Source organism: Rhinoraja longicauda, chromosome 15 (assembly GCF_053455715.1).
Source record: "Rhinoraja longicauda isolate Sanriku21f chromosome 15, sRhiLon1.1, whole genome shotgun sequence".
In the NCBI taxonomy this organism is placed as follows: domain Eukaryota; kingdom Metazoa; phylum Chordata; class Chondrichthyes; order Rajiformes; family Arhynchobatidae; genus Rhinoraja; species Rhinoraja longicauda.
The window spans coordinates 23,211,669-23,237,362 of NC_135967.1; the positions used below are offsets into that span (position 1 = coordinate 23,211,669).

At 39.0% G+C, this 25,694-nt stretch overlaps 1 protein-coding gene across 5 annotated transcripts in view; it reads right to left on the bottom strand.

Moving 5' to 3' along the window:
* The window catches only part of pcdh11 (protocadherin 11), a 679,207-nt gene that overhangs the window by 220,183 nt on the left and 433,330 nt on the right, over window positions 1-25,694 (bottom strand). For all 5 annotated transcript variants that reach the window (XM_078412294.1, XM_078412293.1, XM_078412295.1 and 2 more), the window contains exon 3: window positions 17,519-17,717. In XM_078412294.1, the coding sequence (XP_078268420.1) occupies window positions 17,519-17,717 (199 nt within the window). The remainder of the gene's footprint in view (window positions 1-17,518; window positions 17,718-25,694) is intronic.

The following is a 25,694-nucleotide window of genomic DNA, read 5'->3' on the forward strand; positions in this document are numbered from 1 at the left end:
AATTTCACCCAGTGTGCAACTAAGCAGTGGAATCTGGGGGAATGTCAAAAGAATGAAATGCATCGAGTGCACGATTAAGGTAAATGGGTATATAATGGACTCATTGAACTGAAGGACGTGATTCTGTTTGACTCAGAGGTTTTCAGCGTCATAGGCATTGAAAACTAAGGCTAGTTGAAACTACGTGGGAGGTGTCAGTGTTACACTGCAGACTCTTTATGTGGCCAATCCTGTCAAATGGCCTCCTCGTTTTACCCAATGTTTAGCAAAGGTCACAGATTGCACACAAAGGCTTCAATCAATGGAAAAAAAATGTGAGTTTAATAATTTGTGACATCGTTGGGTGTTTGACCAAAGCTGGGAAAACATTGAAAATATTTTTCAGCTTTTGATTTTGCACAAAATAGGTCTAAAGATCACGAAGAAGGTCTGAGGGTCTCAACCTGAAACATCACCTGTTCCTTTTCTCAAGAGATGCTGTCTGACTGGCTGAGTTACTCAGGCATTTTGTGTCTATCTTCGGTGTAAACCAGCATCTGTAGTCCCTTCCTGCACTAAAAATCATGTCCTTTGAACAAATATCCATGTAATGACAATGTTGGATACATCACTGATAGTCCCACACGAGGCCGTGCCTATGCTGTCCTTCAGAAGTTCATAAGTTCTAGGAGCGGAATTAGGCCAGTTGGCCCATCAAGTCTACTCTGACATTCAATCATGGCTAATCTATCTTTCCTTCTCAGCCCCATTCTCCTGTCTTCACCCCATTGTAAATAGCTCAATTGTAATTATGTAATGGCATCACTATTACCTTCCTTAAATTTCCTGGCAACCATGTCTTTCAACATAGTGAACACAGATGAAAAATATTCATTTTACACTTCACCCATCTGCTGTACCTCCATACATAGACAACCTTGCTGATTTTAAATTCATAAGCCCTATTTACTCCCGCGTTGTTTGTTTTCCCTTGGAATACTTGTTGGAATCGTTTTGGCTTCTCCTTTACCTTATCTGCCAAAGCTATGGCCTGCTTTCTTTTTGCCCTCCTGATTTCCCTCTGAAGTCTACTCCTATATTTGCTATACTCTTGATCCCATGAGAAATATTAAGGGTGTAGGTGAAATCTTAAAAAGCTTGCTATGTGCCCAGATCTGCATTCCTCACCAGCCACAGCTTAAACAGTGCCACACAGACCATATTTTAACTTTTGTTACTAATCCTTCTCATGTAATGATATTAATAAAATAAATTCTCTCCATTAAATAGTGTCATCTGTCCAATGTAAAAAAAAAGTATACACAGTTCTGACTTCCTGCCACTAGATGTTGCTTGTGTACTTTGTTAATATTTTACAGAGCTGTATTTATAAAGTGCCTTCCGGACAGCTGGTGGCACGTCCAAAATGATCCTATGCTGGGATTTTGGAGGGGATGTTATTATTCCCACAAAGCCATTGATCTTCAAAAATGGTGGCTTTCCTGTCTCATTAATCACTTTTTTTCAGTGAATGACATTGGCAAGTTTCCCAGCTTTCACGAAACTTCACCAGAATGTCGCTGTGCACAATATTACTTAATAATACCTACATTCTGCAAATGCATAAGTTATTTACATTTTAGAAAACAAGACGTTGTTTATATGTGAAGTTTATTTCCCTTTAAGAAATACCACATGTATCTTTGGGGGAAAAAACTGATTAGGACTGATAGCTAGGAGATCTTTGCAGAGTTTATTTTGTGCCTAAGAATATTTGTGTATCCAATAGCCTTGTCCATTGAAAGATGGTACAACGTTAATATTCAAAAGATTTAATGCTTCAAATAATTCACATGTATTGTTCATCTTTCCCTTTACAAAATGCTTTTGGTTCTTATTGCATTTATATCAATCTCATCCATCTAGATCTGGTTCTAGGGAAAGGTAGGAAGCAGCAAATACTCTACTAAGTAGAAATTGTATTAGTTTCTTATTGTTGTGTGTACTTGGATACAGTGAAAAATATTATTTTACATAGCCCAAGATCCCTCCAGATGTTAATGCTGTTAAGGGTCTTGTCATTAACTGTATACTTTCTCCTTTCATTTGACTTCTCAAAGTACAACCTTACACTTGCTCAGATTAAACTCCATCTGCATTGCTCTGCCTATTTCTGTAGTTGATCTACATCCCACTGTATACTTAGACATCCTTCCTCACTGTCCACATTGCCTGCAATCACAGCATTGTCTGCAAATCTACTAACCAACTAACACATTTATGTCCAAGTCATTTATATAATGTCATAAATACAGAGATCCCAGCACAGATCCCTGGGGTACTCCACTGCTCACAACTATCCAGCTTGAATAACACCCTTCCACCACAATTAGTAATCTAGTTCTGAATTCCTGCAAACAAGTCACCGTGAATCCTGCACATCTTAAACTTCTAGTCCATCTTACAGGATGCTTGTCATGTCTTCAGAAAAATAGGCTTCCTAACATGGAGGATAACATTATAAGACAGAAGGCACAGTTATTTGCGATGCATTAATTGAAGTGATGGCACTCAATGTGACTGCAAGAGCTTTCTCTTCAAATCCTTGCAGATCAATAAAGAGAGTAGAATTGATCTGCATTTGCCTGACCTGTGTTTGATTACAGCTTTTGAAAATAGTGTGCTAATACATTGCATCAGACATCCACATCAACTAGCTTTGTGTTTGGATGGCGAATAATTGATCTAGAGCACAACACCAGAAAAAAACTGATAAATTTAAACAATGACCTATAGATCTACAAAATCTAACAGGTGCTTATATTGGTTTCCAGTTGAAAATGAGGAGATTGTATTGGTATTGGTATTGGCATATTATTGTCACGTGGAGCGAGAGAAGAGAGGATGACCAGTGTGGGAGGGGTCAATGAGTATGTTGACTGTGTTCCCGACGAGGTGTGAAATATTGGTGGAGTTAATGGGAATGAGGCTAGTTTACATGATGGACTGGACTGCATTCACAACTCTTACCAATTCCTTGTGGTCTTGGGCAGAGCTGTGATTTATCCCAAAAGGATGCTCTCTAAAGTGCATCTGTAGAAATTAGTGAGAGTCAATATAGACACACTGAAGCTCCTTAGCCTTCAGAGGAAGTAGAGACATTGGTGTGCTTTCTTGACTGTAGTGTCAATGTGGTTTGGTAATATGTACACCGGGGAATCTGAAGCCAACATCATTTTCCATTACAGCATCACTGATACAGACTGGGGCCCATTACCTAAGTGTTGACTGCAAACCTATCGACGGAGTTAAAGCAGAATTTGGTAATACAGTTGTGAGAGAGCAGAGAGACTGAGAAAATAACCATGCAGAGCACTGGCATTGAGAATCATTATGGAGGATATTTTGTTGCCTATCCTTACTGATTGCAGTCAATGGGTCAAGATGTCAAGAAGCCAGTTGCAGAAGGGGATGCTAGTTTGAACTGTGTTTGGTTGCAATTATGGTGTTGAGAGCTGTGCTACTGTCAATAAATAGGAGTCTGACGTAGGTGTTCCTGTTATCTTGATATTGTAGGAACGAGTGCATAGCCACTGATCTTGAAAGGAAATTAAAATTTTCAGATTTTCATTCCTCCGCTCTTGAAAATGCTTAGATAGCAATCTGTCCCCTCTATACCTCTCCTAATAACCATTCTCCATTCCAACTTTTCAACCATGTAGAGCTGCATATCGACTACCAATTACATTCAATAGACATGATGTTGGGGTGAATGAAGGCAGGCAGCAAAGTGATTTTGTTTTCTTTTTATATTTTCGCCCTCTCCTACTTCCCCTTCACACTCAAATCTTTCCAATTCATGGCTGCTTGGCTGAAGTCAGCTTTCTCAGTGCAGATTAAAGATTCACGTATAATTCACTGCAATTGTCTAGAAATTAGATCATGTAAAGGCATGATGAAATCAACAAATTACTATATGGGAAACCAGAGATTTTTAGTCCAGGGTTGCTGAGTTAAGGAGGTGGATACACGTGGGATAAACACCATGCAACACAAATCTTGAGGATACTTCTGAGATTTTTATCAGATTAACTGACACTGTCTCCAGGTTAGTTTAACAAAAGTTGTTTCCCAATAATCTGTGAGGCATAATGTTGCTTTTTACTGAGTAAGTCACAGGCTGGTTCTGGGAATCCACCTTAAGGCTGGTACCTCAAAGCTCTCCTTCAGACCTAACCCATATTCCCTTACCATGGTATGGATCTTAACTCACTCTACAACATCAAGTCACTCATCTATCTATCTTAACACCCTACCAGCCAGAATCTCCTTGCTCATCAATTGCCTGATCCTTCCCAGTGAGCCGTCTCTCCACCAACTACTTAAATCCCCACCTTCTACGCCAACAACAACAACACTTAAGCTCAGGGGTGACCGCGCTTTTGCGGTTGCAGCTCCTAGACTGTGGAACAGCATCCCTCTCCCCATCAGAACTGCCCCCTCCATCGACTCCTTTAAGTCCAGGCTCAAAACCTATTTCTACTCCCTAGCGTTTGAGGCTCATTGAGGAGGCGCTGTGAACTGTTTGCGTGCTACTGTATGTCTCATTTTTTTCCTTAGTACCTAATCAGATGTACAGCACTTTGGTCAACGTGGGTTGTTTTTAAATGTGCTATACAAATAAAATTGAAAAATAAAATTGAAACACTGCTCACAAACAGCTAAACTTTGACTCCCATCCACTTCCCTACCAAATCCCCAGACCTCTTATGTCATGTCATCCAGCTCCTGGCCCATCCAACTTCCTTCACAGGCAAAGCAACAAAATGGCAGAGGAGCAAAAGGCTTTCTTTGGTGTAAAGTTATCTCATTGCTCCCTGAGCCTCTGCACAACTCAATTTTCAAGCAATAATCAACATGCTGTGTAATGATAACAATGAAACTCTGTCAGAGCTGAGGCAATTCTAGGGTGATACAAAAAAACTCCCTCTATGGGTCAATTTTCCACTTCTTTCTTTGCCATGATTGCAGATCTATTATATTGCTCATTCTTTACAAGAGAATTATTTGGACCCTCACACAAAGCATGTATTAGTTGCTAAACATCAAAGCTATTGCATATCTTCCCTGCAGAAGAACCAAATATGGTTGTTTGGCATTCTCTCCCTTCATTGGATTGAAAAATAACTATGGGCCAACCATTTGCACGGCTGAATTTTACTGTTCACCCAACAATACAGCTGGTTCTGCTATTCTGCTCAATCCTGCTCTGGAACTTAACTGTCGCAAACTTTAAGGTCCTTGAATTACATAGTTAAGCAGCAGAGGAACAGGCCCTTATGCCCAACTCATCTATGGCAACCATAATGTCTACCTCGGCTTGTAAAATTTGCCTGCATATTCCTCTAAATATTTCCTATCCATGTACCTGTCTAAATATCTTTTAAATTTCATTATTGTACCCAATTCTCTAGTTTACTCTGGCATTTCGCTCAATAGACCCAGCTTCCTTCTTGTGAAAAAAATAATCTCCAGTCCCTCTTCAATTTTTCTCCTTACCTTAAATTTATCCCCTGTAGTTTTCAACTCCCTACCCAGGGAAAAAGACTGTGACAGTTCACTTTATCCATGTCCCTCATGACTATATATGTCTCTACAAGGTCACCCCTCAACCTCCTACACTCTAGGGGAAAAGTTCCAGCCAATCCAGCCTTTGTTTATAACTTAAGCTCTCCAGTCCCTGTTACATTGTTGTAAATCTTTTCTACACCCTTTTCAACTTAATGACCTTCTTCCTGTAGTTGAGCAACTAGAATTATACACAATAGGCCAAGTGTGATCTCACCAATGACTTGTAATTTGTAGTATAACTTCTGTACTCATTGCTCTGACCGATGAAGGCAAACATGCCAAACACCTTCTTCATCACCTTGCCTACCTGTGTTGTTGCTTTCAGAGAAATGTGTTCCTGTACACCTTGTTCCTTCTGCAACACTCTACAAGGTCCTACCACTTATTATGCAAGTCCTGCCCTGCTTTAACTTACCTTACTTTATAGGTTCTGCCCTGGTTTGAGGTGGAAATAAATGTAACCAAACAACTCCTCACATGTACTTTCCTTCTTAACAGAGTGGTAACTTAAAACAGATCATAGCATTTGACTATAGCATTTGATTAGCCTTTCTCTCAGTTGCTACATGGCCCCACCACCAGTCACACCTTCCCCTCCTCATCCCTTTCTGCTTTCCGCTTGAAACACTCTTACCACAACTTCCTGGTTTGCTCATCAATCCCCTTCCCCTTCAACAGTAGGTGTGCAACATCAATCCTTACCTCCCTCACCACCATCCAGGGACCTGAACAACCCCTTCCAGAAAAGGCAGCTATTCACATGCACCTCCTCTAACCTTGTCCATTGCATTCAGGGTTTTCAATGCGGCATTCTCTATAATGGCGAGATCAAACATAGACTGGGCATAGACTGGACAACCACTTGCCAAGCACCTGCGTCGGTCTGCAATGGCCATCTTGAGATCCTGGTTGCATGCTCTCCCATTCCTAAACCAACTTGTCTATCCTGGCCTTTCCACTGCCAGGGTGAGACCAAACACAAACAGAAGAACAGCACATCAAGTTCTGCCTAAGTAGCCTATAACCTATTGGTTCCAAATTGATTTTTCCAAATTCAGGTAATCCGCACCACCTGTGTTCCTTTCTCTCTCCTACTAATTCACCCAGGTTCTCCCCTCCCTGCCCACCCTTTCTATCCAACCGCCCCTCCTCCTCCCTCCTTCAACCAGCCATTCCCTATTTTTTGCAAAATAACATCCATTAGTCTAGCAGCACCGAAGTTCCACATATGTAGGATTATCAAAGTTTTACTGGAGTTTACTAGGCAGGTAGTCACTTCAGTTTGAGCTCATCTCACTTTGGGATACTAGTTAGATTAGAACTCAAGTGGCATACAGAGGCAGTCCAATAATGTCCAATATTTGTATTCTTCAAACAAAATGCTGGGTTGGAACTTATACAACTGCTCTGGGAGATTCAGATGTACAGTCAAATTTCTTCAGCTTTTTTTCTACGATGAGCAGGAAATCCACTTTGCAGGTTAGTGTTTCTTTTTTCAAAAACTGATTTATAGTTTATATTTCCTGTTGTTGTTGGTGGGATCTTGATTTGCTGTGTTCTAACTATACCAGCCATTGATCTTCAAAGCAATTTATGTTTTATGAAAATCTGTGAGACATTGCAGAAATTTTAATCAGTGTATTTCTTTCTTCTGGTAAAAATCTAAGCAGGTTCCAATTCACAATTTTTTTTCAGATTAGGAATGAACGCTCAAAGTATCATGCCTTCGCACCTCAACCTCCCGGTGAAAGGAAAAGGAACAGATAGGCCTTTACGTCTTCCCCATTCTGTTATATCATTAATCAGGCTGACTGCTGTGCCACTTTCATGCTCAACATAAAAACATTTAAAACACCGAAATTACACGCTGGCACACCAATGCCACAGCATGAATTCCAGCTGTGCACGTGTGGTTCTGTCATTAAGAATCAATCCCATAATATACAGCAACTAATAAGCCATAGAAAAGAAAACAAAAACGGCAACTGGATCCCAAATTCAAACTGGAGCACAAATTAATCGTCTGCAAAATATGATTTCTGTCTAATGAATCATAACAGTGAATGGATTTGGTTGCAAAGACTTACTCGAGAGCTGTATTCCATCACTGTTTTATACACTTCAGTTCCATGTTAATCATTTCAAAATTCACTCTACCTGAAAATGACATTAAAATGTTCAGGGAACAAACAAAAATCAATTTAGTGGAATATCTTCTCCAGAATAATTTTCTCCGTGATTTTTCTTGCCTTGCTCACTGGATTAGGGTCAAACTCCACTTTTGTGTTTGAGAGGTCGATATTCATATAAGTCACAGAGAGAAACTCATCAGTGAATTGGGCTGAACCAAATGTCACATCGAGCCCCATCTTTACCCATCTTTTCACCACATAACTGTGCTTCAATAGTGAGCAGGAAGGACTCTAACTGCTTTCTCCTCTGTAACCCAGGTCATTCATTACTGCTCTCCTGGATGAGAGTGTCGGAGACTGGGATTACAGCTAGAGTCACTAAGGTTTATATTCTTTGGAAATAGTAACTTCATCTAAATCCATTGAAGGAGTTTCTTTGCCTAAACTAGGAAAGAATTAACATGGTAGTTCAGTCATTCTTGTCATGAGATATAATCTGCCTATTGAATCCTATATGTTAAGCAAGGGCAAAACATTATCTCAAGGTAGTATATTTTTAAGCTAAGTGTACTTTTATCATGTGTATACTAATTAAATGCATTATTATTATTAGTAGGTGCAAATCCTCAGAAGAATCAGTGGATTGTTTGAAATTGTTTGATACTAGAAGGGCCACTTCAGAGTGACCTAGAATGAGAGCCCACTGCCTGTGGAAAGTGTGATATATTTGTACCTGGCAGGTGCAGCACAGTCGTAGGACCTAAAACAGGGCTGGTCTATTTCACATTTCTGTCAGTCTGGAATTCATAAATTGGGTGACTGCACTCAATATTGAGGTTCTTGATTTTTAGCAGTGTAATTTCCCAGCAGAATGATGAGTATTTCCAGTGCCGCTTTGATAAACTACAAAATCCAACAGCTAATTACCATTGTATTAGAAAACTTCAGGTACTGTGGACATGTTTCAAATGAACACCAAAGCACAGTCCCCTATTATATATCAAATGGTGATAAAATCAAGGTACATTTAAGCTGATTAAATAACAATGTCCATTTTGGGTGACAAATGTATTGTTAATCTGCTGTTTTAGAACTATTTACAATTTGAAACTGATAAAGTTCATTGTGAAAGGCTATGTAAATATTTTGTGTCAATAAATGTTTATGGAATGAAATTTGAATCATACAGGAATATTTTTCTCCTCTCAAACTTAAAAAAGAAAAGGTTGTTAAGGTTATTAGCAGGACATCAAAACAGCCCTGGCTTGTGTACATTCTTTTAAAATAAAACTATATAGGTTTTCCTTCTATTTATTTATTTCATAATTTGGTCAGACAGATTTGTTCTATAATACAGGATCCATTGTGAATTGGATTCAAATACCCTAAAGATAGACACAAAATGCTGGAGTAACTCAGCGGGACAGGCAGCACCTTTGGATAGAAGGAATGGGTGATGTTTCGGGTCAAGACCCTTCAATATCCTAATTCACATCACTTGAGGCTTTCATCATTTGTTAGGAAAAGGAATGTTCTTCCATGATTTGGATGTCAAAAAACCATGTACAAATCAATTTTCCGTAAATTACTATATTAGTTTATAAAATATAAATATTTCTAAATTTAAAGATCCTTAAGGGAAATCAGCATTTTAATACGAGCCATTAAAATAATCTTCAGGCCACAAATATTAATTCACATAAAATATGTAGCTAAGCTTGTTTAATGTGAATGTTATCAATTTCAAATTGCAAGCATTCTAAGGTTCCAGATGTAGAGGCGTAAGATTATGTTTCATTAGCTTTTAGTCTACATGTTCCTTGATGGCATGTAATGGCAGCCTGAGTTTTGGTGCATGTTCGCAAACATGACCATGGCTCTGGAAGCAATTGGCTATCAAACTTTGAAAACATTATTACCAAATAGTATTGAAAACACCTTTAAGATAAAAAACAACTTTCCAGGACACAGTTTAGCCATAGTGTATCCTAGACTTGATAGCTCTAGAGAAGAACTTATTGAGTTATTTTTATTTACAGCTTCAAATCAATGAAACCATGCTGCAAAATGATATTTTCAAATGAAGCATGATTTACTTATTGTAAGTACCTTTAATGATGCAATGCCAGGCTTTTTTTATAAAAGGTTTTTCTTCACTAAACCTCTGTGTTGTGAACAGAATGTGAAATAATTTTTCCAACTGATGCTATCTGATAATCATCACCATATTTAGACCTGTGCATCTACATTCAATTCCTTCCTGACTCACACCTTTCTCCTTGCACATTTCATCTTTAAATCCTGCAATTGAGTCATTAATGCCTGAGGTGAGAATCTATTCCTAAAGCTTGCAAATTTAAATTGAAGATATTCTTGCCTCAGCAACATAAAACTTTTTGTTTAGCTACTAATCATGATTTCCAGCCCTCTGGACAAAATGCAACACCATTAGTAATGTTTTAAAAAATAAAATACTCATACAATGTCTTCCAACAATTCCTTGGGATTGTTTTTCCCGAAGAAACTGTAGACATCTCTTCCCCGCTTCCCAGGCCTAAAGGACACCAATCTATTAATAGTTCCTTCTTCGAATTTTTAATCCGCATGTGGGGGAGTTCATTTTCTGATTTAGAATCGGTGGCAACCAAACTGACGAAGTAAGTACTTCAAATTTAAAATGTGCTATAATGATGAATAAAATTGAAAGCATTGAGATTGGGTTTTTTTCAAATACTGTTCTATGATTGCAAATCAAATACTTTTTCTCTTCTTCACCAGAATATTAGATTTAGAACCTTTATGCATTATATTGATTTCTCAGAATTAAAGAAACCAATTTTCTGGAGTCAAATTATTATATTATTACATATTTATACTGCAGATCTTCTCTACTTGTAAATTCTCCCTGTATTGTTGATGTAATTTATAATACGGAATATTTTGCAAACAGCATCTTGTGAGCTTACCAATAAATATCATGCACAGTTGTGATCCCAGAAATGACTACTGAGGGACTCTATTGGTCATAGCTAATAAATTAGAACTAGTCATATTAATTACTACATTCCATTTCTTAATATCTGGTTAATTCATTATCCAATTTACAGCTTCCTCCCTGATCCCATGAGTTTTAATTTTAGCTTCAGTTTTTATGTGGGGATCATTGTGAAGTTGAAGTATGTTACAGTAATCTCATTACTATCAACTGACTCATTTATATCTTCATAGACTTTATTTAAATTTGTTAAGCATGATCTGTCTTTCAGACATTCCAGACAAGTTTCAATTTATTGGAATTATTCTTATTGGATACTCGTGAATTACTTCCTTTGAAACAATTTTTTATCCCAATACAGACATCAAGATAACAAGCCTATAATTCCTAAGCCTATGCTTCTGATCTTTACAAAAAATTGAAATCTGCTCACACAAAAGAAATGAAAATACTTGCAATACATGCCAAATGTCATAAGGTGTTTCCACAGGTTAAATAGAATTAGCAACAGATGCATGGTCAGCATGGTTAATTTATTAGAGCTAGGCTATTTACATTATTCAGTTCATCGGGGCCACCTGCAATATTGTCATAAATTTGGTTGTGATGTTAGACAGGATTTTACCAATAGGATGCAGAGCAGAATGTGGTTTAAGGATTGGAAGGAATGGAAAAGGTAAGTTTAGAGCAGAAGTAACAAAGGCTCGATTGAACTGAGGAACAAAATGAGCAATTGCACTGCTGGGAGTTTACCATTGGCCCACACAGTCAAGGATGGATTGAAGGACAAGCGTGTAAAGGGCCGGTCCCACTTAGGTGATTTTAAGGTGACTGCCGGCGACTAGGCTGTCGCCGACAGTTCGCCGGGGTGTCGCGGGCATGATCATGAGGAGTCAGGGTCAGGAGTCTGAGTCAGGAGCCTGGGTTCAAACCTCATTTAAATTACTTGGCTAACAATCCAATAAGAAAGGGAGGGAAAACTGAACCTACAGAGAGAGCTGTAGTCTTTAGAGTGCAATATTAGCCGTTCCCAACAATTCTGAGATGAACATAGCAGAAATCCTGTCACTATTTACTAGAGTTTTGTTGGTGTTTTAATCAATATTTTTCCATCCACCGAGATCATTATACGAAAAAACACAGATTTCTTTGGATCCCTGCTATGTGCAAATTAGCTAGTCTCACTTCTTTGTATTGCAATAGTGTTAACACTTGCAAAACAAAACTGGTTAATTGGAACTGAAACACCAGGGGATGTTCTGAGATCTTGATTGACATGATACAGAAGAAAGTTCTGAAAAACGTAATCTATAAAGGTTTGCAACTAAATTAACCTTTTAGTGATTTCAACCAAACTTAGTTTGCAATTGGCTTTCGTAGTTGCAGAACCTCTCTGACATGAAGATCGACCTTCATGTCCGCACATATATAAATAAACCTCAACCAGTTGTTTATGTTACATAGTTTAGCAAAAGGTAAGTTACTTGAAGGCAATTCATTGTTCACCGAAAGAAAACAAAAAAAAAATACAGTTTAATGTGGTTTGCTCTATGCAATATCTGAGGGAAAATTATTGATGAGGATTTTGAACATCTAGATCTGTTGTACCAATCAACACAGTACCCCAGCAGTCATTGCCTCCAAACATGAAAACAGACCATTTATGCATACAACCCTGTAGGAGTTTTCCCTTTCCCCTGACTCTAAATCTGAAGAAGGCTCTGGACCCAAAACATCCCCTATTCCTTTTCTCCAGAGGTGTTTCCTGACTCGCTGAGCTACTCCAGTTTCTTTCATTTATGCATACACCCCCTGATTTCTGTTCATTAATCAATTTTTAGACCATACCAACTGGTGTGGACTAAAAATTGGTTAATGTACAGAATTTCCTTCTCCTCTAAGTTTGTTGAATAACCTTTGGCATTTCCTCTCACACAGGCTTTTGAACGTTCAAAAGCACCACACTCACTGGCTCCCTTCATCAATATTGCTTATTTCAACCTTTATTCTTCAACTTTTTTAATAAATTAATGTTGACCTCACCAAGTCCTATTGATATTTTCAAGGTGCCTCGCTCTACTTCCTTAATAAATGATTCCAACATTTATCCAACTACTGACACCAAGCTAATGGTCCATTGTTTTTAATTTTCTCTTACCTGCCTCTCTTAAACAGTGAGGTTACATTTGTGACCCAGTCTGTGGAAAACATTCTAGAATCAAGTCGACCAATGCAACCACCATCTCTCTACACCCACCTTTTAGTTCCCAAATCTCATGATGCAGGTTATCAGGTAATAGGGATGCCTTGGCTTTTAGAACCAATAATTTGTCCAGGACCAATGCTGATTTTTTTTTCAGATCCTCATTCACACTAGCCTTGTTATTTTCAACTATTTCTGGGTGGCTCTCTATGTCTTCCTCTGTGAAGACAGACACAGAATATTAATGTTATTTTGCTGTAATTTTTTTCATATGCCAATATTATTTCTCGTCTCTGTCAATAATTTTTGCTGTCAAAGCTTTTCCAGTCAGTTTTTTGTTTAATATGAGATTGTTCTTATATTCTATTTTCATTTTCATTATCAACTAGACCAAGTGGACCCGTTGGGCCCAAACCTCTCCTGCATTGGTGCAGCACCCTCACCTCCCCCCTCCCCTCTCCCCCCCACCCCCCCTCACTCCCCCATCTCCCCCCCTGCCCCCTCCTCTCCCCATCCTCCCTCCCTTCCCCCCTCCCCCTCCCCCTCCCCCTCCCCTTTCCTCTCCCCCCACTCCATCCCCCTCCCCTCCTCCCCCTCCCCCCCACTCCATCCCCCTCAACCCCCCTTTCTCTCCCCCCTCTCCCTCCTCCCTCCCTAGGAGATAGATTTAAACTAAAATGTGAATAACTTACAAAATATAACACCGATTTCAATTAAATTTCTTCCATTAGCACCAAAGGTACGACAGTGAGTAAGGTGGGCCTAAAATTGTTGCGCTATCGTATACTGTTTTGGCTGTAGTTCAGGAACAAACAAACAATAGTTTTAGTATATAGATTTCTTGGTGATACTTTAAAATCTAATATTTTTCTCAGTCAAGGGCTTACTGTTTAATGTCTTGAATTATATAATACACTACATTGCCATGTTATCTGGAATCCTATGGATATCTACCACAATGCTTTCTGCTCCTTGCTACTTCCTAATTCCACCCAAACTGATTCAATTCTAATTTCCCAAGTTAAGATAGGCCTTTCTTTCACTGTCATCCCATTCTATGTTCTTAGCGCCATCTCTTTACCTTTCCAATTTGCCCTTCTCTAGTAAAACTTTAAGTGTCTGAAACAGGTGTTTGTTAAATGTTGGTTAATTAATAATCCTGTATTCACAACGGCTAATAGATTATACTCATAAATTTCCATCTGTGGGATTAATTCATCCATCCTTTTAGAACTGCTGCATATGCTCAAGTAAAGAGCCTTAGATTTTTATCTTTTTTTAGCAGTTTTCTCTGCTCCAATTCTAATCAGAAAGTACTAGCATATGTTTCCATGATCTGTTCCTGGCAGATAATGTATCATTATTCTTTTGCTGCCCAAAACTATTGTCTTGTCCTTTATCTTTAAATTCTTACATTTCCCCTCACAAGGACTCTCTTCAGCTACTTAGTTCAGTCATTATCTACAGCCCTAGTTATCTGCAGCTTTCGTTATTCACTCAGACACTGGCCCCAACACTGTTCAAGTGAAGCCCATTTCAACAGAATAACTCCCACATCCCTCAACACAGGAGCCAGTCGTCCATGAATTGAAAGCCATTTCCATCTCACCGATCCTTGAACAATGCATACAACTCTTTGTACTTATTGGCTCAAGACCAACTTGCAAGTAGGTCAGGTAGTAAAACAGATTATTACCTTTGCAGATTTATTTTTGTTTAAATTTGGACCTCAGAAGCAGCAGTACTCCCTTCTTCAACCTAACTTTGTCATTGGTACGCACACCAATAGTGCGAGTGGATAGGTTCAGTCCCACCCCTAGTTCCTCTCCAGCTCTGAAGACTCATCCTTAGCCCAGGCATCAGGCAGACAGCAGCCTTCAAGACTTGCACTCACAACTGCAGTGAAATGAATGCATCCCTTACTGTCTCTTACAACTGTTCCATCCCTCTCTACATCATTTGCCTTCATTGGAAGCCCACATCATTATGAACACTGCAGGCCAGGATTCAATTGTTATTCTGCTGCTTGTAGATTACAAGAGCACAGTTTAAGAATAAGGGGTAGGCCATTTAGAACGGAGATGAGGAAGAACTTTTTCAGTCAGAGAGTGGTGAAGGTGTGGAATTCTCTGCCTCAGAAGGTAGTGGAGGCCAGTTCGTTGGATGCTTTCAAGAGAGAGCTGGATAGAGCTCTTAAGGATAGCGGAGTGAGGGGGTATGGGGAGAAGGCAGGAACGGGGTACCGATTGAGAGTGATCAGCCATGATCGCATTGAATGGCGGTGCTGGCTCGAAGGGCTGAATGGCCTACTCCTGCACCTATTGTCTATTGTCTATTGTCTAATACTTTTGGTCGTGGTCTGGTGAGTGCATGATCATGGGGTAATCAGATTCTTGCAGTCTGGTGGTCTATTCATGTAAAGGAAGCATCACTGATCCTCCTGACTGATATGTAATTCTCGAAAGACACTATTTTTGGTGTCCGTTTTAAGATCAGCTCTTAGAATACCAAAATATTGTGCACATCGAATAAGGTAAATTTAATAAAATCTGCTCTATTAAAAGTAAATTAATACAATTGAGGAACTAAAGGACGCAGTCTGTTACATAGAAAATATTACTCAGATGAGAATAAGATATATTCACCGGCTTTCTCTAAAATTTATTTCTTTTCCTCTTCCTCTTTGGAGAGCGTTAATAACTTTGCAGAGATCACCAACACTTTCCCCCTGAAGTTATTCATCATGTTATGTTGATAGAAAAACCGCATCCTAATCATTACGCCATTTGGGAGTAGAAATTCCTGACTTCTCAAGAATTATTTTAAGGAGTGAGGATTGGAATTAAATCCTTTTTACATCCATAAACTTTCACCCCACTACAAGGCCCTTGAATAGATTTGACAAGAATCCAGAAATGCGCCTCATTCTCACCTTTGGTAGTGCAGATTGCCACTGGGGATCAGATAAATTAATGCACCTCAGATCAGGTCTGAAATCACCCTAAGTAGGGCTCAATATCACATCACATAAAACATATATCTTATCATATCATATCATATATATACAGCCGGAAACAGGCCTTTTCGGCCCTCCAAGTCCGTGCCGCCCAGTGATCCCCGCACATTAACACTATCCTACACCCACTAGGGACAATTTTTACATTTACCCAGCCAATTAACCTACATACCTGTACGTCTTTGGAGTGTGGGAGGAAACCGAAGATCTAACTGGCAAAACTGAAAGAGCTACCAGTGTTACTTGTAAGTGATTCTGGGAAAGTGTATCTACTCCTATTTACAAAATCTGAACATAATTATCATTTGAACATTCTGGTGATCCCCCTATTGTCCTTATCAGTTACATTTCAGTATTATCATTTTCACTGACAGATTTCACAACTAATTAATTTGCTACCTTATATGTTAAATCATTCATTTATTCTTGACATTTACTTGACATCGGGAACAATTTGAAACTACTAACACCTCTCTCTACGGTGATGGATATTGTTCTAAAATGGCTGATATTATTGATTGCACATTAGAAGGCAAATGTATCATCATGTTGCAGACTAAAAGTAGTTCAAACACCTGGGTCCTAACAGTGCCATCCACCATAATACCTGTGCAAAAGTTAGAAGATACTGAAGAAGAATTCATTTTCCAGGGCTGTGACACAGAAATAGCTACATTCCCTCCTCATACTTTCAGTCCAAGCTCATACTGTTGAATTAAACTTGGCAACAGCACAGCAGGATTGACACAAGAAGAAATAGACAATCAGCAGTGGGTGCCAGGTCTGTAATCAGGAGAGAGCATTGTCACTTAAATATCACAGCACTGGAGGAATACAGCAACAGCATATCTATCAGAAAAAATAAGATAGAACAGAGCAGGATGAGAGAAATTATCGTTTTTGATCCCAGTCAAGCTGAAGCTGGAACCTGTGGTGGATAGAAGCTTTGTGGTACTGGAACTCTAGCCTATGTAGTGGATTATGGGCCATGTTTTTTTGAATAAGCTCTTTAGGTTTTCATTTGCACAAGTGCATACAACTGGTAGGTTTAATAAACCCATCAGAGACTGAAATACATGGGCTGAAAAAGAGTCAGTTAAAAGGTTTACAACATTTGTGGCAAAGAAAAGTTATTTGCAGGATTGCCAGCACGAGCAGGGGAGTGGGACTAATTGGATAGGTCTCTCAGAGAGCAAATGGAGTCACAGTGAAGTGGCTAGCCTCCTCCTGTGCTGTACGACTTAAAACAGCGGTGCAAATGTAAATATAGGTCATCAGCCCCTGTTGCATATTTTTCAAACTCATCAGTGCAAGAGACATTTGCTAACTACTACTCATGATTAATTGATTAAAACATTTCTGTAACTATCATACTCCCATAACAAATCATTTCAAATTACCAAGCCTTTCCTCCAGTTTTCCTATTGTGGGCTCTTTTAACAAATGGCTCAGCAGGTCTGTATGTCTGAAGCAGATATGTAGGTCAGAGCTGCTTATTATCACTGTTCATGTAGATCTTATAATTGCCTTGGGTAATTTGTCTCAAACACAGAATCACTTACTGGACTCAGGATCTGAGTTGCCATCACCTTCAGTCCTGCTGTTAGGGGATGTTTGCTCGTAGTACTCTTCCTGCGGGAAGCCGAGAGGCAGAGGGTGTGAAGTGCTGGCACTGCTGTTGGGTTCATGGTCTCCCAACCCACTGTCGCTGCAGCTTTCCTGAGAGCCATCAGGGAGGTGGAAGGTGACCCTTCGTTGTGACTGAGGAGAAAAAAAAAGATATCTATTATTTTAATGTCAGATAGGTCCTTTTTCCAAAGATCATAGATCATAGAGAGAGACAGCGTGGAACAGGCCCTTCGGCCTGCCAAGTCCTTGCTATCCATCAACTACATGCCACTAATCCCACCACAATCTCATCAACTCTGTCCAGATTCTACCATCCAGCCACACACTAGGGGCAATTTTGTTTACAGCAGCCAATTCATTAACCAACCTGCATGCCTTTGGAAATGTGGGGGGAAACCAGAGCGCCTAAAGGAAACCCACACTGATGCAGGAAGAATGTGTAAACTCCACAGAGGCAGTACCCAAGGCCAGGATTAAACCTGGATCTCTGGTGCTGTGAGACAGTGGGTCAATTAGTTGTGCCACTGAACAGACTTTTTAAAGCTTGTCATGTATTTAGCCTCTACTCCTAACATTCCTTCACTAGGTTATGAAGGCATTCACTATTGATGGAATAAGGCTTGGAGTATAGGTCACCAATCTCATTGTCTACTCTTCCAATGCATACTTGGATAATGTCTGCTTCCACATTGGTCCCAACAAAAAACAATAGGTACCTTTATCTTCTATGCTGACATTTTAAAACTAGAGTATGCAACTCCAGACTGAAATAGATGGAGCAATGCACCTTCCACAACCAAACATAACGTCATCGAGTCATGAAGCCGTACATCATGGAAAAAAGTCATTTGGCCCAACTCTTCAATGCTGAGCAAGATGCCCCATCTAATTACTTCCATTTACCTATATTTGTCCTATATTCCTCCAAACCTTTCCTATCCATGTACATGTACATATAAAAGAGAAGCTGGAAGGAATATTCAAAATAACACTTTTATATCTGTGCACATAGACACAATTGGGCATAAAATGCAACCCCCTTTAAACATTGAACATGTTTTCCTTATATTTGTTAGTATCACAGAGTTGCTCAAGGCAAAAGCCCCTGTCAAGAAAAGTAACACATTTATGACATTCTTCATCTGTCAGAGAGCAAAGCATTTTGCAGGGATTTGGAAAATAAGTGCAGGGGAAGGACCCAAAGGAAGATTTTTTCAAAGAGCTGGCATTGGCATAATGAACCAAATGGCCTCCTTCTATGTAGTAAGACTCAATGATTGAACGATCCCTTGAGCAGTGGCTTCTCTCAGTAACTTGCTTCTACTAATCTTGCTACAACTGCAGATAACACCCATACAACTTTCACAAGCAATAAAAAACAAGAAAATATGTATCAATGGTCACTCGCTCCATCACCTGATTCGCTCTGTCATATAATCAGTAAGGTTTACCTTGTCAGCAGGGAGTTAGATGGCAGAAACAACCAGGGTTCAGTCAATCATTATTGTCTATTCCCACCATCCCTGACATTTGGTGGCAGGCCCCTACAAACAGATGAATTGTCCAACTAAACACAGGTGGATTATTTGGCATGATGTTAATGAGACCTCCGGCCACACTTTAAAACATTCCTAATTAGAGAAACTTTTGCTCCAGACAAAAACAAGTCAACAGCAGTCTTATGAGTTGAAGAAAATACTCCACTGGGCCAAGACAAGCAGAAGTCTTCCTACAAGCTTCACAGGGAAAGAAAGAGCATTTTCTGCACTGGACATTTTGTCATCCCCATGCACTGCTACCACAGAATTCTGGCAAAATTCACACCCAGCCGCTTTGGTGGTAAGTACCGGTGGCCAGAATTCTCCATCAACTTCTGGTCTGCCAGTGCTTCCTTCATCAATGAGTGGATTATGGACGATCAACATCTAACTGAGACCGATTTATTCACAAAATGCTGGAGTAACTCAGCAGGTCAGGCAGCATCTCGGGAGAGAAGGAATGGGTGATGTTTCGGGTTTCTTCAGACTGAAGAAGGGTTTCGATCCGAAACGTCACCCATTCCTTCTCTCCCGAGATGCTGCATTTTGTGAATAAATCGATTGTACCAGCATCTGCAGTTATTTTCTTATCTAACTGAGACCCATTGCAATGACTCATAGCTCCATCTGCTGGGCAGAAAGGTCATCCACCAGCGAATGTTTACTCCCAACGATACAGTTTTATAATCCTTCATTAAAATGCTAACTTTAAGCAACACATGCCTAGTTCCTTGCAAACTCAACGTTTGTTTGTTAATCTGTAAATTTATGTTCACCAGTCCCCATTAAGAAGATGATAAGTTAATCAAAGTCCCATGTAGTCATTATAGGGAGAGCTTGTTTCCTGAGAAAAATCTTTTCTCTGTTCATCAAACTGCTAACTGCGTCAATTGGAAATTGGGGCAGGCATCACATGTTCAATGTGATGCAGAATGAACAAACACAAAGTTCAGTGAAATTTTAATGCTCAGAGATCTCTGCTCTTCCATACTTCCTACAGGCCTGTGCAATATTGTTTTATTCCCTTTACCATAAAGGTTCTGGCCTTCCATCTTTGCACAGGCTGAACTCTCAGAATTATGATCATAGCATGAATAACTATGAAAGTAACATGGCCATGTAAATCAACCAGTTTTAAAATAAAATCTTATGGTATTTGGGTGGAAAGTGGCTCAGAGGGTCCATGACCACATACTGTTGTTTGTGTTTTTTTTTTTTTCCTGCTGTGGCATGTTGCATCAGGCGTGATAGGATGACCTTGTAAACACCAACTGGCAATCCCATCAAATCTATCAATGTTGTTTCCGTTGTTACACACAAGATTTCACCTTTGATTCAGGTGGCAGCGTTCAGTTCTCTGAGGGAGGGTGGTAGTTAAAGACACTCTCAGGCACATGCTCCTGAACAGTTTAGGACAAAGCCCAGTTTGATTCTTCAATAAAAGACTTCTGCCCCAAAGGGATGTTGTCTTACAATTGATTTAAATTGAGATTCTCTCTGTCCTTCCTCTCCAGATGATATAAAAGATGTTTTGGATATCAGTTTCAAGAAGTGATGAGATTTCACTGCTATCTTGGCCAATATTTATCTTCAATTGCCATCATTGAAACAATCTGCTCACAATCTCGTTGCATCTTCTGGGAGCTTGCTGAGAGAAAACTGGCATCTGCATTTCCTATAATAAGCTTGTCATTGACTGTAACATGCTTTATGATATGCTAAAATTGGAAATGACGCTGTGAAATGTCTGTATGAAACAAACTAATATCTGAAGCTAGAACTAATGGACTCACAGCAATTTGGAGCAAGATTGATCATCCAGAACACTGTTGCAAAACATATCACTCAGTTCCCTCCTTCGACCAAATAAACCTTTTGATTGAGCCTCAAAGGCAGGGATGTTTGCTCCAGACCTCAGGAATTTAAACATGGGTAATAGCCCCATTTGTTGGCTTGCTGCAGTCCTGTTCTGCCATGGCTACAGAAGCAGATTGAGAGATCCAGAAATTCAGGGCTGACATTCCTTGCATCATTAGCCTACTTTCCGATATACCATTCAAATTCCTTGCTGAGCACTAAGTAGCCTCGGATGAGAGAAAGTACATTACTAAAATTTTTATCCTTTTGCACTACTAACATCATTCTTTCTTGGAATATACAAGCTGATCCCTGAAGTAAAAAAAATAAATTCCATTTTGAATTGCTATTCGGTTCTAATATTGTCCTGTCTCAGAAATGTCAGTATTGCATTCCGAGTAAATGTGAATGATGCACACAAATTTATTTAGGGATGGTGGAATAGACAGATCATTGCTCCTTGAGTGTGATCCACCTGTAATGGCTGATCTGCACCTCAACACCATTTAAGGTACCAAAGCATCTTTGGTTATGGCCTCCCTTTGCAAGCTTCAGTTGCATGAAGCTTAAAAATATAATGCAACTACATGCTTAGGCCACCACCTATTTACCAATCCTTTCAACCCTTCATTAATATTATGCACACCTTGTGCACAGAGGAGCATGCCCATGTCCACATAATCATGTCTCATAATTTAATTCTGCAAAGGGAGGCCACTTATAATTTTTGTCTATCTGTACTGGTTCCTGATGTGCATTAGTCAAAACTGAATGCTTTGCTTTGCATGAGGTGTGTGCAGTGCTCTGTCAAAGGAAGGCATAATTTATTGTAGTTTGTCTTTCAACCTCCTTGAGATAATGGTCACTGTTGCACTAGTCCTTTTGGTTGGCCTTTGCATCTGTATGCTGGCTTTTCATGATCTGCACATTTGGACTCCCAAACCTCCTTGCCCGCTATAATTCCTAATTTCTCGTGGGAACTTTCTTTCAGCATTTTATTTAAAACAGACCGTATCAGCTTAATGTCAACTTGAAACTTGAACACAAAACAGTTTATTCCTTCTGCCAAGTCACTGTTAAACTGTGATGGACATTTGGGGTGCCTGCACAGATCCTTTGGAAACGCCCCTCATCACACTCCACCAATCAGAGTAGCCACTCTTTATTCCCAACCTTCTACATCACAACAAATTTCCAACCAAAGTAAAAAAACTGTCCTAATTTCATGTATTATCTTTCCACTGACAATCTCTGTTGCGAGATTTTCTGGATATCCCGCAGTGCCTCCCTTATTCACATAATAAATCACCTCGATGAAACTTTAAATTGTATTTGTCAAACATGGCTTCTCATGGATAAAGCCATGTCAGCTTTCCCTGTCATATTGAACATGGGTCACCACGAGAATATTAAGGGAATTTAGACTTGGGCCGTATCAATGATATATAAATAAACTGATTTGCAAGGCATGAATGTTTAATTTTACTTTATTCGAATTTAGCACAGTTTTCCTGAAAAAGCATCTTTCTCCCATTACAGTAAAATACCAAAAATTATAGAAAACTTGACCTCAGTATGTTTTATCTTGAAAATATACTGCAGCACTTTAGAGCTTCGACAATTCATCACTAGCTTATTTAATGATAGGTTTTGTCAACAATTTATAAACAATTCATTTATGAACTCAGGAAACAATTTGGAATGATTGCTTTGCATTCTTTATCCTTTGATGCTGAGAGTTGAATTGGCTGCTAAATATATAAGGCATGATTTAAACAACTTGAGAAAGGAGGTTCAATCAGTTTCTGGGGAAATGGATGTGACTTAGTCAAGGTCTCATCACATTGAGTAGATTATTATTCTATCACTCAATGGCACAATGTTCTAAAACTCTGACTTTATGATACCACTGTTACACGTAACACTGCTACACCCAGCTATCATTTACTGAAGAATGGAAATACTGAATTAGCTTATCAGTACAACCAAGTTTGAGATTTCCACCTGAATCTTAAAACGTTCTGTATTCTCTTGAATTACTTTTGTTATTATCCTCATGCATAAATAATAAAAAGGTGTATCTATATTAACCTCATTTATTTAGTACAAAAGGAATCAGAGAACTATATGATATGAAATTAGGAATAACCATGCTCTAGACGTCTGTCATTTCAAATTCCATGACAATAGTATAATTCTGTAATCAAGTAGTAGCAAAAAAAGACCATAGTTTGTCTGCAGCATTTTACAAAATAAGTCAAATCAGAAGGGGATTTAAGCTTACTCTATCTTCAAACTAGCTATTTAAAGTGATTCAACTGATTCAGTAATTCCCAAAATATGGTATTGTCTCAGCAATGCGGTCTTTTTGTTGGTTAGATAGAATACTCCTTGTTGCAAACATACCATTCCTTGGCACCATTCCCTAATTCTTTCTCCATTACAGAGATGCCAGAAGAATGGAGAATAGCCATTGTTGTTCCTTTGCTTAAGGGCAACAAGGACAAAGCAGGAAACAATAGGCTGCTGATCAACAGTGGGAAATTATTGGTGAAAAATGTTAGGAATAGGATTTATTGCTTGTGGAAAAGCCTGGATTTACCACGGTTATGAATTTGTGCAGTGCAGATTTAGCTTGATTGAATCATTTGAGATAGTGTTGAAGCATTGTGACGGTCTCTCATGATAGGCTGGTCCAGAAAATTAAATCGTATTGGATCCATAGTGAGTTGGTAAATTGGATCTAAAATTGGTTTGGTTATAGAAGACAGAGGGTAGTGGGAAAAGACAGTGTTTCTGACTGGATGTTTGACCAGTAGTATTAATCAAGGATTAACACCGGTACTTTGGTTGGTTTTAATATATATTATCAATTCGGATGAAAATGCAGCTAGTCTGATTTATGAATCTGCATTTAAAATAAAATTAAGTTGAAGTTGCAGTTATTGAAAGCTGTCAATGGATTCAGCAGGATATAGATCAGTTGGTAATTTGGTTGGAGAAATACCAAATGCAGTTTATTCCGGACAAGTGTAAGGTGATGCATATTGGCAAGCCAATTTCAAGATGAAGGTATACAGTGAATGGCAGGACCCTAGGGAGCATTGATGTACAGAGGATCCTGAGATGCAAGCCCATAGCTCCCTTAAAGCGGTAACACAAATGGATAGGGTGGTAAAGACAGATGCAGCATCCTTGGCTTAATCGATTGGAGCATTGAGTGTAAAAATTAGCAAGCTGTTGCAGCTGTATAAAACTTTGTTTTAGCCACATTTGGAATATTGAATGCAGTCCTGGCCACCACAATATTGGTGTGGAGGCTCAGGAGAGGGTGCAGAAGGGATTCATAAGGATGATGTCCGGATTAGAAAGTACTAGCTATAAGGAGAGGTTTAATAAACTTGGATTTTTTTCTTTGAAGTGCCAGAGGCTGAGGGGAGACCAGATGGAACCATATAAAATCATGAGAGGTATAGATAGGAAAGATGGTCAGAATCTTTTTCTAAATGTGGAAATGTAAAATACTATAGTGAATAGCTTTAAGGCGAAAGGATAAAATTTAAAAGCAGATTTGTGAGTCAAGTTTCTTTTCTAACAGAGATTTGTAGATGCATGGAACTCACTCCCTGGGAAGTGGTGGAAGCAGATATGATATCAATGTTTAAGAGGCATTTAGACGGACACAAAAGCAAGCAGTGCATAGATGAATTTGTACAAGATGCAGGCAGATGAGCCCAGTTCAGTTTAGCTTCATGGTCAGTGCAGTCATTGTGGATCAAAGGACCTGTATCTACGTTGTATCAATCTATCTTCTATTTTATGTTCATCTGCTCATCATTAAGATCTATGTCAGTAAAGCAGTGATTACACAAAGTATCTTTATGTTTGTTTTCTTTTAACACGTTTGAAATTAAGGCAAGATATTAATGAGAATTTCCAAAGATATTGTTAGGAAAAGTCTACAAGATATTGGTAATCATTTTTTATTGTCACGTGTACTGAAATAAAATGAAAAGCTGTCTGCATGCTATCCAGTTAAATCTAGTAAAGCACAAGCATAACAGGTAGTGCAAATAGAAAAATACCAGAGGGCAGAATATAGTGTTGCAGCATTATCGTGTTGCAGTTAGAGAGTAAAATTCTAAGGTCCATAATGAGGTAGGTTGGAATATCAGGATTACACCCTTGCTTATGAGTAGTCTGATAACAGGAGGAAAGAAGCTGTTCCTGAACCTGGTGTACATGCATTCTAGCTTTTATAACTTTTGCCTGATGGGAATGACTGGATAATCTAAGAGAGGCAAAATTTACTGGGTTTACAAAGGTTTACAAAGACTAACAATGTAAGAATAATATGAAAAAAAAGCATGAAGATAACTAGCATGTGCTAAGTTAACCAACTACTCTTATTGTGAAAGTAAATTGTGCCTATCATCCTCAGGTGAGTGGAGGGGAGAGTGCTTGTGGATGGTTTACAATTGAGATGGCATCTGAATTGAATGCTTGCCAACCTATGTAACGAAAAACAACCAATACTTTAAAAGTCAACCAATAAATTAATTTGACTACAACTGCAATCATGCTGCAAGTGCAATAGAACATGGCTTATCATAACATCAGTTGCTGCTTTTCTCAATATTCTATCACTTTGAAGTGACAATAATACAAGAATTTTCTCCGTTTTACAGAACGGTGAGTAGGTATTTCTGGTCTT